General features: G+C 39.7%; 1 protein-coding gene across 1 annotated transcript in view; it reads right to left on the minus strand.

The window, feature by feature from the left end:
* Positions 1-19,859, minus strand: part of LMBRD1 (LMBR1 domain containing 1) — a 205,278-nt gene that overhangs the window by 116,538 nt on the left and 68,881 nt on the right. The window contains exon 6 of the mRNA XM_075864151.1: positions 9,655-9,743. Within this exon, the coding sequence (XP_075720266.1) occupies positions 9,655-9,743 (89 nt within the window). The remainder of the gene's footprint in view (positions 1-9,654; positions 9,744-19,859) is intronic.

Genomic DNA, 19,859 nt, shown 5'->3' on the forward strand with positions numbered 1-19,859 from the left:
TCTGTAGGCTCCTATTGGGAAGACTGTCAATAAAGCTGGACTAAAAGCCCAGAACGAGCAGAGATTTAAATGAATAAAATACAAGTTATACTGAATATTTTCGAACAAAACTCTGCTCTAGAACATGCTTCCTGCAGATTGGACTACATTTTCAATGAGACAGGTCCCCTTTAACGGTGGGATTAGGTATAAAAGACATTGACCAAATTAACATTCAGATAAGATCTGGCCAATGTATATGGTTAGTACTTGGACCAAAAACAGGTAGAGCTGCCCGGTTTCTGTAGCAAGCTATGATATATATCCGTAACTCCCAAGTTCGCTTGTTTGCGGAATCCTATCCTCTTCAGCACAGATTCTCTACCTGAACGTGGCAGCCAAGTGCAGGCTAACTAGGCGAAACAAAGTCAGGGGACCCCCGTTCAGGAGATATTCTAGGTGCGGGTTTTAGAAGGTGGGACCCACATCCATCAGATAATTATGGTAAAATCAAACAAATATGCAGCAATCCTGAAGTTGAAGTAAAGAAATTGGATATTTCATTCACCTATGTCCAAGCAACTTTCTAAAGAATATATATGAGGACTGATAAATTGCTTGGACATGTAGTTGAGAAACTAAATATTGTATTCGCTCATAAGCAATGTATCAGCCCCTGTATAGGATTTAGAAAGTGCTTTTATGCAGGGCAGAAACATTGCTTGGAGATGGGTGAATAAAATATCTTGTTTCTGCACTACAACTTTAGGATTGTTGCCTACTTTATTTTTTCGATTGCAAAAGGTCGCAGAGTTGGGCTCCTGAGGCTCTTGGGCTCCTTGCACACTAGTCTGGTGAACACAGTGCTGCTTTTTTTTTTTTTTTTTATGTGCATCAGACATTAATGGCATATCTGGTCTGTCATGCGAAAACTCCTTTAACCCCTTAGTGACTAAGCTTGATTTGGCCATTTTGTTTCAAATCTGACACGTGTCACTTGAAGTGGTAATAACTTTGGAATGGTTTTATTTTTTCAAGTGATGCGGAGAACGTTTTCTCGTGACACATTGGACTTTAAGTTCATGGTAAAATTTGGTCAATACATTCAGCGTTTATTTGTGAAAATGTGCACATATTTGTATTATTATTAATTTAAATGTATATCTTTGTAAGACGGATAGTAATACCATGCAAAATAGCTACTAGTTAACATTTCCCATAGGTCTACTTTAGATTGGGATTGTTTTTTGAACATCCTTTTATTTTTCTAGGACGTTAGAAGGCTCAGAACTAGCAATTTCTCAAATTTTCAAGAGAATTTCAAAAGCCTTTTTTTAGGGACCAGTTCAGTTCTTATGTATTAGAAACCTCCTATAAAATCACCCCATATTAAAAACTGCACTCCTCAAAGTATTCAAAACAGCATTCAGAAAGTCTCCCTTAACCCTTTAGACATTTCACAGGAATTAAAAGAACAGTTTCAAATTGTATTTCTTTTGCAGAAAATCAGTTTTAATTTAAAAAAAAATCTAACACAGACGGTTTTACCAGAGAAACGCAACTCAATATTTATTGCCAAGATTATGCAGTTTTTAGAAATATCCCCAAAGTGGCCCTAGCGTGGTAATGGACTGAAGCACAGGCCTCAGAAGTAAAGAAGCACCTAGTAGATTTTGGGGTCTCCTTTTTATCAGAATATATTTTAGGCACCATGTCAGGTTTGAAGAGGTCTTGTGGGGCCAAAACAAATGTAATACCCCCAAAAAGAACCCATTTTGAACACTACACCTCTCAAGGAATTTATCAGGGGTTTCGTTAGCATTTTGACCCTGCAGGTTTTTTGCTGAATTTAGTGGTATTAGGCAGTGAAAATGAAAATCGATTTTGGCTCAGATTTTTCCATTTTCACAATAGATAAATGGTAAAAAGCACCCCAACATTTGTAACGCAAACTCTTTTGAGCACGGCAATACCCCATATGTGGTAATAAACTGCAGTTTGGACACATAGCAGGGCTCAGAAGGGAAGGAGCGCTATTTGGCTTTTGGAGCTCGAATTTTGCCTGCTTATTTTTTGGGTGCCATGTTGCATCTGCAAAGCCCATGAGAGGTCAAAATAGTAGAAACCCCCCCCCCCACCCAAAAGTGACCCCATTTTGGAAACTACACCCCTCAAGGAATTTATCTAGCGGTATAGTGAGCATTTAAACCCCACAGGACTTTTGCTGAATTTATTGGAATTAGGCAGTTTAAATGACAATCAACATTTTGTTCCAGTAAATTGTAGATTTCCTTCATTTTCACAAGAGATAAAAGGAGAAATAGCGCCCCAAGATTTGTAAAGCAATTTCTCCCGATTACAGCAATATCCCACATGTGGTCATATACACTGCTTTTTGGAAACACGGCACGGATCAGAAAGGCAGGAGTGATATTTGGCATGCAGATTTTGCTGGTTTGTTTTTTGGCCACCATGTCGCATTTGCAAAACCCAGTACAGTGGAAGCCCTGAGAAGTGACCTCATTTTGGAAACTGCACCCCTCAAGGCATTTATCAAGTGCCTGGATAAGACCGGGCTCAGAAGTGAAGAGCACCATGTGCATTTGAGGCTATTTTGGGGATTTTCACAGGATTGGCCCCCAATTGCAGGGCTCTGAGGTCAAATAGTAAAACAAACCCCCTATTTAGGAAACTAGACCCCTTAGGGCATTTTAAGGGGTGTAGTGAGAATTTCAACCCTATAGGTGTTTTTACATTATAAATTAGTGCGCAGCGGGCGGTGCAAAGTGGAAACGGCCATTTTCCACCGATATACCAGTATAGTGCCCAATATGTGGTGCCCAGTTTGTGCCACTGAAGACAAATACCTCAAACTGTAAAAAGGGTTCTCCCGGGTATGTCGATGCCATATATGTGGCCATAAACTGCTGTTTGGGCACACGGTTGGCTTCATAAGTGAGGGAACACCATTTGGCTTTCAGAGTGCAGATTTAGCTTTGTAGTTGTCCTGTTTGAAATACCAGCAAAATGCCAGCTTATAATGTGGGGGCATAAGTAAGCTGTGTGGAGTACATCTGGGCACAATAAGAGGGTATAATAATGCAGTAAATAAATAACCTGCAGATAAAGACCAGAGTCGCACTGATAAACGCTTCTCGATCTTATCCGCTTTTGAAACGCTCTACACATTTTTCGTCACTTTTATTCTGAGAGCCAGAACTTTTTTCTTTTTTCTCCACCGGAGCAGTGTGAGGGCTTATTTGTTGCGGGACAATCTGTAGGTTTCATTTTGAGGTACATGATATTTTTTTTATCGCTTTTTATTACATTTTTTGGTAAGCATGGTGACCATAAACCATCAATTCCGGCAATGTGTTTTATTTCATTTTTTTTTTTCATTTTCACCATGGGCTATAAACTACATTTTACTTTATTCTGCGGGGCGATATGATTACGGGGATACTATAGGTTTATTGGTTGTATTTTTATGCTTTGCAGCGTTTGCACAATAAAATCCTATTTTATTTTTTTTTAATTATTAATTTGTGTCACCATATTCTGAAAGCCATAATCTTTTCATTTTTGCGTCGACAAGGCTGCGTAAAGGCTTGTTTTTTGCAGGACGGGTTGTATTTTTTATTGGTACTATGCGACTCTGATCACTTTCTATTCTATATTTTGGAAGGGCTGGTGACCAAAAAATTTGTGATTCTGGCATTGTTTTTTATTTTATTGCGGTGTTCAACACGCGGGAAAAATAACATTATACACTTTTGGTCGTTATGGATACGGTGATACCAAATGTGTACTTTTAATGTTTTCATTTTTATCCTGCCATAGCAACGATCGGCATGCCTGCGACCACATCGAGACGATCTGGTGTTAACCACTAAGATCTCGCGATCGCTTTTGATCACGCCATCTATGGGGTTATTGGCAGGGATCAGAGCTAGCTCTGTTCACTGCTGTTACAGGAGGTTGTCTTCTGTAACATACAGCTGACACCCTTCAGCCGATGGCGCAGGCTCAGCGTCCGAGTCCGCCTCCATCAGCCATCTGCGGCCGGAAGCCTTTTAGGCCCCTGTACTTGGCAGACAGGAGGCTATTGTTAGGCCTCCTGTTGCCTACAGCCGATCGGCTAGCATCGCTACCCGGCTCTTTTTGCCAGGTAACCATGCTGCAATGCTGTAATTGATCAGTCACTATTAACTGACCAATCACAGCGATAGCGAGCACTGTGCCGCAATTGGTCCCCTGACGAGTCCCAGTGACTATCAGCTGTCTGTGACAGCCGCTATCACTTGTCCGTCACCATGTCTTTTGACATGGTCACAGAAAAGCACCATGACGTTACTGTACTTTATAGTGACTTCATGCAGAGCAAACTATGACGTACAGTTACGTCAAGATGCATTAAGAGGACCTGTCTAAGAAAAACACAAAAAGGGACAGTAGATTAAATTATAAGACTCTCTCAAGTACGTATCATTAGCGGAACAGCAAATTTCCCTCAGTATTACAGGACACCGGTTTTATTTTTATTTTAGCAGTGAGGTTAAAATCGGAGGAGAATCTCTTCTACTCTAGAAGGTATTGCATCTGAAGTGGAGCCTTGTGCTCCAATCTGTCCAGGATTATAGTTGAGAAAATCAATCCACCTTTTTCATTGATTTGCTGGTTCATAAAATGCAATGAGAGAATTGATTCCAATATTTATTTCATAAATTTAGCAAAAGCGAATCTCAAACCTGGTAAATCTTTTCTCCAATGCATCTTAATAGGCAGTTAATCTGTGAAACACAAATCGCGTAGAAATTTTCCTCGCTTTTAGCAAGGTGCCTGAACTTTACAGCATACCGAATATTGGTATTTTATCAGCCATTTAATAAGATATTCTTGTGTATTATGCAGCCCAGCTAGAGGTGGACAAAATGAACAGAAAGGGTTAATCTGAGTCTCTTACTACAAACACAGAGCCATTAAAAGCCACACACTGAAGAGAAAGCAGTGACTGGATTTACCTTTGTGCTGCTGTTTCTCATAGCCTCCTTCATCTGCTCAATAATACACAGGAATCCATACATTTAATCTAATATAACTACATCCAGCATGAAGTAAAATAGCAGCAGAGACCTCCCCTGTATTTAAATGTTGTACACTCAGTGGACTATCCCATCTCAGAAGCAGAAAGCCTCAACGGGATTTTGAATGTACTGCCTGTAGAGAGGACATCAGTTGTTGAAGTTGTCTCCCTTTCTTAAAGAGCCAGAGCTATATCACTTAAAAGTTTATGAACCCTTCAGAATATTTTAGATTTCAGCATAAATTTACCATCAGATTTTCACGCAAGTCCTAATAGCAGATAACGAGGACCAAATAAAAAAAGGAGTAAAAAATTAGACTTGGTCATTTATTTATTGAGAAAAATGATCCAATATCACATATCTGTGATTGGCAAAAGTATATAAACCTTTGCTTTCAGTATCTGGTGTAATCCCCCCTTATGCAGCAATGACTTCATCTAAATGTTTCCGGCACTGATTGATTAGTCCCCAACATTGACTTGGAGGCATTTGAGCACATTCCTCCATACAAAACAGCTTCAATTCTTATGTTGGTGGATTTCCTCCCATGAACTGCTCGCTTCAGGCTCTCCCACAACATTTCTATTGGATCAAGGTCAGGACTTTGACCTGGCCATTGCATGACGTACATTTTCTTAGGATTCAGCACACTGATAGATGTCCTGACATTTTCCTTGAGAATTTGCTGGTATAATTTAGAATTCATTGTTCCATCGATGATGGCAAGATGCAGCAAAACAGGCCCAAACCATGACACTACTACCACCACCGTATTTCACAGATGGTATAAGGTTTTTATGCTGGAATGCAGGGTTTTCCTTTCTCCAAACAGAACGGTTCTGATTTAAACCAAAAATCTCTATTTTGGTCTTGTTAATCTACAAAACATTGTTCCAATAGCCTTCTGGCTTGTCCAGGTGATGTTTAGCAAACTGCAGATGAGACGCAATGTTCTATTTGGAGAGCAACAGCTTTCTCCTTGCAAACCTGCCAAACACACCATTGTTGTTCAGTGTCCTTCTGATGGTGAACTCATGAACATTAACATTAGCTTCTGTCTCTTCATGTAAACCCGGACAGTCGATGATGTTGAGATCAGGGCTCTGTGGGGGCTGAATCATCACCTCCAGAGCTACTTGTTGTTCTCTACGCTGAAGATAGTTCCTAATGACATTGGCTGTATGTTTGGGGTTGTTGTGCTGCTGCAGAAAAGATTTGGAGCCAATCAGACACCTCCCTGATGGTATTACATAAAAGAGAAGTATCTGCTTGTATTTCTCAGGATTGAGGACCCCATTAATCCTGCCAAATCCCCAACACCATTTGCTGAAATGCAGCCCCAAAATTGAAGGGAACCTCCACCATGCTTCACTGTTGCCTGTAGACAGACACTCATTATTGTAGCGCTCTCCAGCCCTTCGGCGAACAAACTAAATTCTGTTACAGCCAAATAATTCTAATTTTGTCTCATCAGTACAGGGCACCTGCTGCACCCCAGGTTCTATGTTTTCTTGCATAGTTGAGTCACTTAGGCCTAGTTTCCACATCAAAGGTATGGCTTTTTGGGTGCAATTCTTCTATGAAGACAACTTCTGGCGAAACTTCTCCGAACAGTAGATGGGTGTACCTGGGTCTCACTGGTTTCTTCCAGTTCTGAGCAGATGGCACTTCTGGACATCTTCCAATTTTGAAGAGAAATAAGAATGATGTGTCTGATCTGCTGCACTAAGATTTTGTTGCCATCCATTGCGTCTACGGTCCTCAACGCTGCCTTAGTGTTTCTTCAAAAGAGCTTGAACAGCACATCTTAAGACTCCAGTCTGCTTTGAAATCTCTGCCTGGGAGAGACTTTGCGGATATAGTATAACTACCTTGAGTCTTGTTGCTGTGCTCAGTTTGCCATGGTTGACCTGTGACATAAAACTATCTTCCACAACCTCACCTATCTGGCAGAGTTTGGCACTTCCTAACCCGGTTCTAAGCCTCCTACACTGCAGTTTCTGTTACAGTTAAGGACTGTGTGTAGCGTCCACGGCCACGGAACGTCGGGATTACTAACCCCCTGACTGCCTCAGCCATGGATCTGTGAGCGCTGGTCCGCATCTCCTCCCTAGAAGAGGCCAGCGCTCACATCCGCTCTGTTCTGCTGTGTCCCGTATGGTACGCTCGCAGGCTCGTGCCCGGCCTTAAAGGGCCAGCGCACACACATGAAAATAATCATCTATTAGTCCATGATCACCCTGGACTATAAGTAGGGCCATGCTCCTTTACTCCTTGCCTGGGTGTTGTTATGTTTACCCGTGTTAGTCTGGACTATGGTCCCTTTGTGTTTTCCTGTTCCCAGTGTTCCCGTACCTGCTACCTGTATCCCGTGCCTTTGTACTTGAGCCTTAGAAAGTTGGAGTCGTGTTGTGCCACTGGTCACGCCTGCTGTGTTACACCACACCTGGTGCCTGCTGCCAAGGTCCCATCTGAGCCTAGCCTTTGCTACTGTCTAAACTACTACAGGTACCCTTGTGCTTAGACAAATATGTGTATCATTATATATATATATATATATATACACATACACATACATATATATAAATATACATATACATACACACACACACACACTGAATTGGTAAACTGTTTGGCCAGCTGCAATCCCGCGATACGGCCCAGTGGGTCCACATACCCACAGATCGTGACACTGTGTTTCAACCTACATGTTAAAATGATGATCATTATCACTTGTTTGGTACAATTGGTTAATCATACACCTGACACAAGAAAATGGCGACAGCACTCTGCAAACACCAATGCCACCTAAGACACTATATATAAATAAATATGCATAACTGCTAAATCTACCTACAAAAGTGAGGTTCTTAGCGCACATTTTGATCAAATTGTGTGAGCCCACCTGCCACGACAAGGCAACCTCACTTATAAGGTGGGTCACTTATAATATTTATTTACTTACTTCGCAGAGTGCTGTCGCCAATTTTGTATAATATATATATTTAAGAGGTTTTATATTTTGGTCTCGTTACTTGAGGGGTGAGGTTGCCCAGAATGTTCTATAAGTTTAAAGAGGGGGAAAGCAGTATTCAACACATATTTATCTGCGTTGAGATAATGAGGTTCTCTCAGGAATGTCCTCTATACAAAGCAAACAAAATATAGCATGCGAACACCAAAAAGTTTCTATTAAGCAAAATTTGGAACCATATAACTTGAATGAGGTAGACAACAAAAGTAAAACATCCATATAAAAAGAAGAAAAATCGGGCCCCATCCTCTTACTCCAAAAGGCATTAATTTTCTAAAGCTTAAAAAAGTTGGAAACCAAGTGGAAATGGGTGGACAGGTTCTCTCTATCGCTCTAGTCTTCGCAGGAGCTTGGCGTAAATTTGTACACTGTAGGCAGTCCAGCTCCATGCACAATAAAATACTCACTTAGGTCTCACCAGGACTGCCAGAGGACTGGTTATAGAAGCAAGCTTATGCAGAGGCCAAATCCACAGCCATTATTGAGTGTTCCATTTTTTGATAGGAAAATTACCATATTTTTTTTGGACTATAAGACGCACCTGACTATAAGACGCACCCAGGTTTTAGACAACAGAAAATAGGAAAACATATTTTACTACTTTTACAAAGTAAAAACTATTTGTTAAAAAAAATAATTTCTTCTGTTTCACCATATTCTGAGAGCCATTTTTTTGGTACATACGATTTTTTTAATCACTTTTTATTTTCTTATTTTTTACATTGTGCTTGGGGAAAATGGGAAAAGTTTTTTATTTTAACTTTTAAAATTTTTTATACACTCCTGAAAATGTATCTTTTTTCTTCTTTTTTTTTCACATTTTATTAGTTCCCCTAGGAGACTTGAACCTGTGATCATTAGTACAATACACTGCAATACATGGATGAGTTACGGAAACAGCATAACTCGCTGAGCTACGCTGTTTCTGTAGCTCCCATAGTAGTAAATGGCCGTTACAGAAGCAGCGCAGCATGCTACGCTGTTTCCATAACTACTATTCAGTTCTACGGGAGTTAGGGAAACTGCGTAGCTCAGCGAGTTACGCTGTTTCCGTAACTCGACCATGTAAGTGGTTTTCGGAGCTACAGAGTTCCGGAAACAGCGTAGCTCGCGGCGCTAGGCTATTCACGTAACTCCCATTCACTTCTATGGGAGTTACGGAAACAGCGTAGCTCAGCGAGTACTCGGCGGTAACCGTAACTCCCGACTATCTAACCAGGCCGGGAGACAGCGGAGGGAGTAAACTAGAACAGGATTTAGGGGCCCCGTTTTAGAGATAGGTGCGGGTTCCAGAGGTGGGACCCGCACCTATCTGACATTTATGACATATCCTGTGGATATGTCACAAATGTCCTTCATGGGAAGACCTCTATAAATACTGTGGTCGCCATTTAACTAGTTAAACGGCCAGGAAAAGTACCTTATAGTCAGAAGAATTGCATCTTATAGTCCGAAAAATACGGTACATTAAATAGTAAAGTAAAATATTTGACAAACAATAAGCTACAAATAATGGGATGAATACTAAATTGTATGAATGTAACATAAAACACTTACAACTGCTTCCGAGTTCTTGAAAGAGAATCTTGATTTTATCAAACTCTGAGATGTTTTTGCCTGAGGGAATATCCAGTGGTGCAAATGCACTAAAAACAAAGCAAAATCAATAATTATATAGGACAGTAAACTTTTTTTTTTTTTTCTTTTTTGTTGGAAATGAAGAAAGACACACAAAAAACAAAACACATACCAATAATCTTAGAAATGGATATAATATTCAATGACAGCTACTGTATACCACTCACAATAAATATAAAAGAACCAGGTATCTATTAGTATGTCACATTTACCAAGCAACACTTTTTATTGATTTTCTTTCTTTTTCGACATTAAAGTGTTCCTTTGAAAACAGAAATCAAGGCTTTGTTTCAAAACAAATAGCCCCTGGAAGTTAATGCACGATAGAAATGCATGTGGACTATTTTGTATATTTTTATATATATATATATATATATATATATATATATATATATATATATATATATATGTATACATTTTTTATTTTACTTGAGTAAATGTACCAAAACCTCAGTGTGAACTAGCCCTAATATATATGTGTAGAGGAATGATCGAGGCACTCACCGAAGCTGGCAAAAAATATTTTCTTTATTACAAAAAAAGGATCTAGGTCAGGATGTGGAATTGCCTACGGCCGTTTCACGTGCTGGTACACGCTTTCTCAAGGCCCTAGCGTCACTTCCTTCACCTGCCTTTTTATTCACAAATTAGTACACATTGTTACATAACAAAAAATTAAAAAAGACAGGGAAATACACAGTATACTTTGATGGTTCATACAACTGGTACATTCTAATCTTAGAATATCAATATTACAATACCAAATTCTCTAAAAACAAATAAGGTTCATGTTAAAAACGAACTCAGATCATTCCGATCATTGAGACCGAGCGGTCCTAGTGCACCTGTCAGAGAAATAATCTCTGCCTCTCTCTGCAGCAGAGATTTGTGTCTGTCTCCTCCTAACACCAATGGCTGAATGTGAACAATACCCACAAATCGCATGCATCGAGCGTTATTTGCATGTTTCTCCTGCATATGTTGTATCAGCCTAGGGCATCCCTCACATGTATTTAGTGATCTTATATGTTCACGAAATCTTACATACATAGGTCGTATAGTTTTTCCTATATAAAATCTACCACAATCGCAAATTACTGCATATACAACATATTGGGTCCTACAGGTTATTAATCCATTAATTTCAAACGTAATGCCCCCTAAATTCAGGTTCCTTGTACGTATTATGGAATTGCAATAATTGCATTGTCCACATCTGTGGTTACCCTTTGGACTATTAGCTGTCAACCAGTTCTCTTTGCACTTCTCTTTTTGGGAAAAACGTCCCCTGACTAAAATATCTTTTAAATTTTTACATCTACGAAAGGATACGATTGGTTTCCTAATTGCGACTTCCATAAGTAATGGATCATTCTCAATTAGGTGCCAATTGTTTCGAATACTTGTTCGGATAACATCACTCATTGGGCTATAACCGAAGGATAGAACAAATCTCTGATCTTTTTTGATAGGAGTTTTTCGACTATGTTTCTTATGATGGAATAACGATGTTTGTTTAATTTCACTAGCTCTATTTAAAGCATCTTTTACCAATTGTACCGGATAACCTCTTGCTTCCAACTTTTGACTCATCTCATCTGCCTGTTCATAAAATGTCAAATCACTACTATTAATTCGTCTTAGACGTAAAAATTGAGCATAAGGTAAAGATTTGGTTATATGTCTAGGGTGATAACTATCATACCGCAACAATGTATTGGTGGCTGTAGGTTTTCGATAACCTTTAGTCTGAATTGCTCCCTCCTCTATTGTTACATATACATCCAAAAACTCAATTTCTTGATTACCAAATTTATGTGTAAAACTCATATTTGATGAATTTGCATTCAGGTATTTTACAAAATCTAGAAATTCCTGCTGGGTACCAGACCACACTACAAAAATGTCGTCTATATAACGCAGGTATAGCTGTAGGTATTTGGCATAGGGATTAGAAAGATTGTATATCATTTGTTCTTCAAAGTCCGCTAAAAATAAATTCGCAAAAGTCGGAGCTACGGGAGTACCCATAGCCGTTCCCGACTTTTGTCGATACCAGATGTCATTAAATTGAAAGGAATTGTGACTCAACACATACTGTAATGCCTCACATATGAAGTCAATAAACGCATGATCACTTTTAGTGTACTGCAATTGACGTCTAACGGCCTGTACACCGGCATCCTGAGGGATACGGGTGTATAGGCTTTCGACGTCAATACTAGCCAATTTGAATCCTTTTTGCCAACCAAAGTCCATAATTATTGACAAGAAATCTTGTGTATCCTGTAAATAGGAAGGAATATTCTTTAATAATGGGCGCATAACCCAGTCCAAATAGCGTGAAAGTGGCTCAGTAACTGATCCAATTCCCGCTATAATGGGGCGGCCCGGGGGGAATTCCATTGATTTATGTACCTTTGGGATGAAATACCAGTATGGTCTGTTGGGGAATGGTATAATTAATTTCTCTCCGAATTTTTTAGAAAAGAAACCACCCTCAACCCCTTTTCTCAATAGTGATCTCAATAACCTTAGGTACAATGAAGTTGGTTCCTGTTTAAGGATTTCATAGACCGAATTGTCATCTAACTGGCGATGGGCCTCCTGAATATAATATTCTTTGGACAGTAACACTATATTCCCTCCTTTATCTGCCGGTTTTAAAATAACATTATTATTAGAACTTAACCATTTCAATGCCTTTCTTTCCTCTACTGATAGATTGGGAATGGCTGAAGGGTAAATGAGGCATTTTACATCACGTAAAACCTCTTTTTGAAATAAATCTAATTGTGAACCGGCAGGTAAAGGAGGGTTAAAAGTGGATGGTCTCCCACCCTGAAACTTCTCAATATTGTACGATTGTGGTTCACAATCCACTTCTTCAATAGGGACATCCATTAAAATATGTAACATTTTTCTATCTTCAGCAGAAAAGTTATCATTTAAACTAAAGCCAAGAGTACCCACAGTAACTTTCCTTTCTCCAACAGGAGGCACCTTTTCAGAAACATGACCAGAAAAAACCCGATGCAAATTCATCTTACGTATTGATTTATAAAGATCTATTTCAAATTTAGTATAATCAAATTCAGAATTAATACAGTAGTTAAAGCCCTTTGAAAGCAGAGACAGACAATCTGGAGTCAAAATAAGATCGGACAGATTAATCACAGTTGTTACATTGGTAGAAACAGGTACATCTAAATCAGATATAGACACTACATTATTAGAAGAACAGTCTCTTACTGTCTCCAAGAGACCTGCTTTCGCTTGACTCCTGCATAATTGCCTCTTCTGCCTTTGACGACCCCTTCTGATGCTCCTCCTAAAGGGTTATTATTCCCCTCAATTACAGAACTGGTGGAAATGTCCATCAACGGACCATGCCTGGTCACTTCTTCTCCATAGCTAGAATCTGATCCTGAATCAGTAGTCCAGTAATCAGTTGATTTATGCTGGATCCTTTGACGTCTAAATTTTCGTATCCTCCGATTACCCCAACTGAAGATATGACCGGTATCAAAATCACCTTTATCTCGGATAAATTTATCTTTTTTTCTTTCTTTTATTTCCGACTGGATAGGAATAACCTTCTTATCGACTCTCTTAATAAACATTTGGAATTGTGTTTCGGTTAATCTCGTTTTTAATTCCATTTTGGCTTTACCAAGTTGTTCCTTTATAGATGTATATTCTTTTTCAGTGCGGGTCAGTATTAACTCAGTTAAGTTGAGTGAATGTTGTACATGCAGCTGTTTCCACTGTGCAGCAAATTCCATATCATCATGATATTGCGAGATTTCTTTATATATACGCAAGCCTCTAGGCGATCTATTACAGTCCTTGTAAGATTGTAAGGAGTTAACAGTCCAAAACAACTTGACTTCTTTTTCGGACAGAAACATAACCTTATTTTCAAGAGCTTTTGTGCCCATCACCTGCAACTCATCTTGGAGATTGCATTGTGCAAAAAACGCATCCACATCCATACGACCTGCGATCAGTGCTGCTGAATCCAAAGTAGCCAGAGACTCCACATGATCCACTGGATTATTTTCCATGGCTGGTTCTATCGGCGTGCTCTAGCCCAAATACACTGTATACAATCAATAGGAAGAAGGAAAGAGGCTGGCACTACCAAAACCGCACAGTCGGAATAGGAGTTGAAATATGGCTTGCTTACTGTTGGATGATTGCAGGTAAATTGCCACGGAGTTGCTCTTCGAAAGAATAGCACAAAAAGCTGAATATATATGTGTAGAGGAATGATCGAGGCACTCACCGAAGCTGGCAAAAAATATTTTCTTTATTACAAAAAAAGGATCTAGGTCAGGATGTGGAATTGCCTACGGCCGATAGAAATGCATGTGGACTATTTTGTATATTTTTATATATATATATATATATATATATATATATATATATATATATATATATATATATATATATATATATATATATATATATATATATATATATATACATTTTTTATTTTACTTGAGTAAATGTACCAAAACCTCAGTGTGAACTAGCCCTAAGCCTCTAAAGATCACTAGTGCAGCTTGTGTAAGGCTATGTTCACACGGGGTATTTTGCAGAGTTTTTTGACGCGGAAACCGCGTCGCAAAACTCGGCAGAAACGGCCCGAGAACGCCGGCGTCTTTTTCCCACGAGCAGTAAAACTGCCTCGCGGGAAAAAGAAGCGACATGCCCTATCTTCGGGCGCTTCCGCCTCCGACCTCCCATTGACTTCAATGGGAGGCAGGAGAAAGCGTATATCTCGCTGTTTTATGCCCGCGGCGCTCAATGGCCGCGGGCGAAAAACGGCGCGATAATTGCCGCGAAAATCGGCGTGCAGGGAGAGGAATATCTGCCTCAAAGTTCCAAACGGAATTTTGAGGCAGATATTCCTCCCCCAAAATACTCCGTGTGAACATAGCCTTATATTGGGCTCAGTTACTTGAACATACACTTTCATTGTTATTGTGCTAAATCTTCAATATTATTCCAATAGATCTCTATATTTTAAAAGGCAGTCTACTCGGTTCAAAGCCCGTTGAGAGACTGCCAAGGAAGGCACTGAGAATTTTAATTTCCACTTGCTGTCTTGGTGGATTTTTACATAGCTCCTTTTGGAACTACAGTAGCAGTAAATATCAAAAATATCTATAAACTTGAGAATATTTGTCTATGCAATTCCCTTATATTTTATTTAAAAGTCCCTCTGAACTGAAGCTACTCCTTGGGGGATTCACATACTGCAGAATTTGTTGGACATTTCTGCAACTTAAAATCGGTTCCATTCATCTGAACAAAATGTACAGAAATCCATGTGCTTCCTGCAGAAACAACCATATTTAGATGATTGGTACCGATTTTCAGTCAGACATTTCTACAACAAAGTCTGCCGTGTGTGAATCCACCCTTAGGCTAGGGATACATTGTGAGCTCTGTCTTTTGAAGCGAAGTTGTGCAAAAGGTCCTGCAACAGGATGCAATGCTATCAGAGGTGGTACTGTAAAGGATCTGCCAGACACAGCTTCTGTGTCGACGCCCGTGGTTAATCAGTCTGCACCTGCTCCTAAGTCTGATAGAGTGACTCGATCTGCTACCACTCAGGCTGGGAGGCTCAGGAGTGGGAGAGCCTATCACAGCCTGGCCAGACAGTTCTAGCTCTCGCCCTCTGTCTATTTATACCTTCATTTCCTGCTCGTCCTTTGCCTGTGATTCTGTCTGGGTTCCTGGCTCTGCTGCTCCTGCTAGTACTATTGACCACTGCTTCAAATTGACCCTGGCTTTACGGACTACTCTCCTGCTCTGCGTTTGGTACCTCGTACACTCCTGGTTGGACTCGGCTCGTTCACTACTCTTGTTGCTCACAGTGTTGCCGTGGGCAACTGCCCCATTTCCCTTAGCTTCTGTGTACCCTTGTCTGTTTGTCTGTCGTGCACATATTGAGTGTAGGGACCGTCGCCCAGTTGTACGTCGTCGCCTAGGACGGGCCGTGCAAGTAGGCAGGGACTGAGGGGCGGGTAGATTAGGGCTCATCTGTCTGTCTCCCTACCCAGTCATTACAGGTACAACCCCCTTTTGATTTTGGTTGTTCCTGTAACTGCATTGTAGTTTAGGCTCTATTCACATCTGCCTCAGAGGCTCCGTTATAAGACTCCGTTGAAGAGTTTGTCGTTTTTGCCAGACACAATCATGCAGCAGAATGACAGAAACCATTACAGAACCCATTAAAGTCAAAAGGCGCCATGGTTAGTCATGCGACAGATCCATTTTTTTGTTATTCTGCTACTATGACGGAGCAGAACAACAGAATACCCAAACGCAGATGTGATCGACTCAACAGTTATAATTTGAAAATGGGAAAATGCACAGATGAACACTAGTTCTACGAATGTGCTACGATCTGCATACGGAGCAAAGGTCTCGGCTGAGGTTCTTAGGTCGCGTTCAGATGTGGAGAGTTTGTACAGCACAATACAATTAAATGGCGTTTTCAAAACCCCATTCACACGTAGAGGATATTCAAATCCACAGAACATCTAATTATGTTGTGGATTTGACTAGTATTTTCAATGCGGATTTACCCTTTTGCAACAACATTTGCAAGTAATATATGCAGCATTTTGTGCCGTGTCTGACCTAGCCCTCCACCCACATCATGGAATGTGCTACTCAGACTGCAGCCACTAATATAGGTCATTCTTACTAGACCCTAGGCTATAGGAAAACCGAGAAGCTGTCAACCTGTAAGTATACATAGATACATTATAACAGGAGAAACATAGTTACACTACACTGTAAAATACTCTTTGTTTGTCCTATGTATAATTACCGGATATGAGGTTTCCAGGAGAAGGGAAATCTGGATTTTGGTCTTCAGTGAAATGTTTTAACTGATTTTAAAGTGATGTCAAAAACTATGCAAGAGTTGGCAGGTATCGTCTCAATTTAATACAGTGATTTTCTGAAACGGCGAATGGACTGTTGATTAATAGCTTTGTTAAGCCAATTCGGATATAAATTAAAAAAGGAATTAACCTTCATGTAATAGAAAAGCCTCTAACCTCTGCATATAGGAAAAGGTCATATGTGTGCGCTTGCTTGTCTAGTTAACCACATCTCCAAGCACATGCAATTAGATATAATTGCAAACGGACTAAATTAATACTCAAAGATAGAGGGGATCAAAACAAATTATGCTTCAGTAATTCCAAGCAGAAACCTTGTGTCTGTGCAATTTCAAGATTAAACATTTGCATAAAAAGGCTTAAAAATATAACGTGAGTGCAACTGTAAGGGGTTAATATATTTCCACTCACACAATCTTGCACTCACCTTCCACCCGGGGTGCAAATTGAGCATAAAATCACACCCCAACACAGTCCACACACCAAGATACACAACTCACTTCCACATGGGCCGATAAATACCCCCAAAAATTCTAAACACTCGATAAAAGGAATACAACTTTTTTTTTGAGCATGTAGGGACTTAACTTATTAAAAGTTTTAAAATAAATAGAAAAGTTAAAGTTACTACAAAAAAAGACAAAATCAATTACCATACAAAAAAAAAAAGTTTACAAAATTAAAAAAAAATGGCATAAAACAACAGAAAAGCCTACTACTTACAATCAGAGTCTCTTTTGCTTGAGAGCAGATAGATCTGACCTTGAACCATGTGAACACCTTTTCAGTGTCTAAATCATATCTTAAGGGTATGTGCACACACACTAATTACGTCCGTAATTGACGGACGTATTTCGGCCGCAAGTACCGGACCGAACACAGTGCAGGGAGCCGGGCTCCTAGCATCATAGTTATATACGATGCTAGGAGTCCCTGCCTCTCTGCAGGACAACTGTCCCGTACTGTAATCATGTTTTCAGTACGGGACAGTAGTTCCACGGAGAGGCAGGGACTCCTAGCATCGTACATAAGTATGATGCTAGGAGCCCGGCTCCCTGCACTGTGTTCGGTCCACTACTTGCGGCCGAAATACGTCCGTCAATTACAGACGTAATTAGTGTGTGTGCACATACCCTTATACCTTCAGTCTCTGGGTCAGGTTTCCAAAACTGCCCATCAGTTCATTAGGCAAATGTGTTGAAGCTGCAAGGACCAGGCCTAAGGTGTCAAAATCCCACTCCCTCTCTCGGATAATCCCCCAGATTTGGTTGTTATAAAGAAGTTGAGCAGCATGTAACTTAAAATGGAACTTAGGGAGATGTGCTGCAGATAATCACATAAGTATTGCAGGGTATTATAACAACAATCCAACAATTGGATCTTCAAGTCCCTTAGTGGGACTAAAAAAAAAAAAAAGTTAAAAAAAAAAAAATGTACAAAATTAAAATGTCAAAATAAAATGTAACCCCTTCCCGCATTAGCCATGCTTGACCTTCCTGACGTAGCCACATTTTTCAAATCTGACATGTTTCAATTTATGTGGTAATAACTTCTTAATACTTTTACCTATCCAAGCGATTCTGAGAATGTATAATCGTGACACATTGGACTTTAAGATAGTGGTAAAATTTGGTCGATACATTCAGTATTTAGTTGTGAAAAACACCAAAATTTAGCGAAAAATTGTGAGAATTAGCATTATCAATTTAAATGTATCTGCTTGTAAAACAGTCAGTCAGTTATACCACACAAAATTGTTGCTAATTAACATCCCCCATATGTCTACTTTAGATTGGCATCGTTTTTTGAACACCCTTTTATTTTTCTAGGATGTTACAAGGCTTAGAACTTTAGCAGCAATTTCTCCCATTTTCAAGAAAATCTCAAAAGGATATTTTTACATGGACCAGTTCAGTTTTGAAGTGGTTTTGAGGGGCCTACACAATACAAACCTCCACAAGTCACCCCATTTTAAAAACTGCACCGCTAAGTATTCAAAACAGCATTTAGAAAGTTTATCAACCCTTTAGACGTTTCACAGGAATTAAAGCAAAGTAGGAGGTGAAATTTACAAATTAAATTTGTTTTTGCAGAAATTCATTTGAATAAATTTTTTTGTAACACAGAAGGTTTTATTAGATAAATGCAACTTAATATTTATTGCCCAGATTCTGCAGTTGTAGGACATATCCCACATGTGGCCCTAGTGTGTTTATGGACTGAAGCACAGGCCTCAGAAGCAAAAGGAGCACCTAGTGGATTTTGGGGCCTCCTTTTTATTAGAAAATATTTTAGGCCCCAAGTCAAGTTTGCAGGGCTCTTGCGGTGCCAAAACAGTGGAAACCCCCCACAAGTTACCCTATTTTGGCAACAACACCCCTTGAGGAAATTATGACCCTACAGGTTTTTTGCAGAAATTTTTGGAAGTAGGCCGTGAAAATGAAAATCTACATTGTTTCAAAGAAAATTTCAAAGAGAATTTTTTCTCTTTTCCACGAGGACTAAAGGAGAAAAAGCTCCACAATATTTGTAAAGCAATTTCTCCTGAGAAAAACAAAATCCCACATGTGGTCATACGGCTGTTTGGACACACGGCAGGGCTCAAAAGGGAAAGAGCGCCATTTGGATTTGGAGCTCAAATTTAGCAGGAATGGTTTGCGGAGGCCATGTCACATTTGCAAAGCCTGAGGGGCCAAAACAGCGGAAACCCCCACAACTGACCCTATTTTGGAAACTACACCCCTTGAGAAAATGATATAGAGGTATAGTGAGCGTTTTGACCCCACAGGTTTTTTGGAAGTAGGCAGTGAAAATGAAAATCTACATTTTTTTTCTAAGAAAATGTAGGTTTAGCTAATTTTTTCTAATTTCCACGAGGACTAAAGGAGACAAAGCTCCACAACATTTGTAAAGCCATTTCTCCCGAGTAAAACAATACCCCACATGTTGTCATAAACGGCTTTTTGGACACACGACAGGACTCAGAAGCGCCATTTGACTTTTGGAACTAGGATTTAGCTGGATATGTGTGTGGACGCAATGTTGCTTTTGGTATAATAAAAGTGGTTAATGAAGCATGAAATTACTAATTTATGGATGTATGGTACTCTTTGAAGCAATCCTTGATACACAGGCCTGGTTTTTCGGGGCAGGTTTCACAGTGGTAAATAGAGTATTTTCTAATTCCCCTTTTGGAAC

This window comes from Rhinoderma darwinii, chromosome 4 (genome assembly GCF_050947455.1).
Source record: "Rhinoderma darwinii isolate aRhiDar2 chromosome 4, aRhiDar2.hap1, whole genome shotgun sequence".
Classification (NCBI taxonomy): Eukaryota; Metazoa; Chordata; class Amphibia; order Anura; family Rhinodermatidae; genus Rhinoderma; species Rhinoderma darwinii.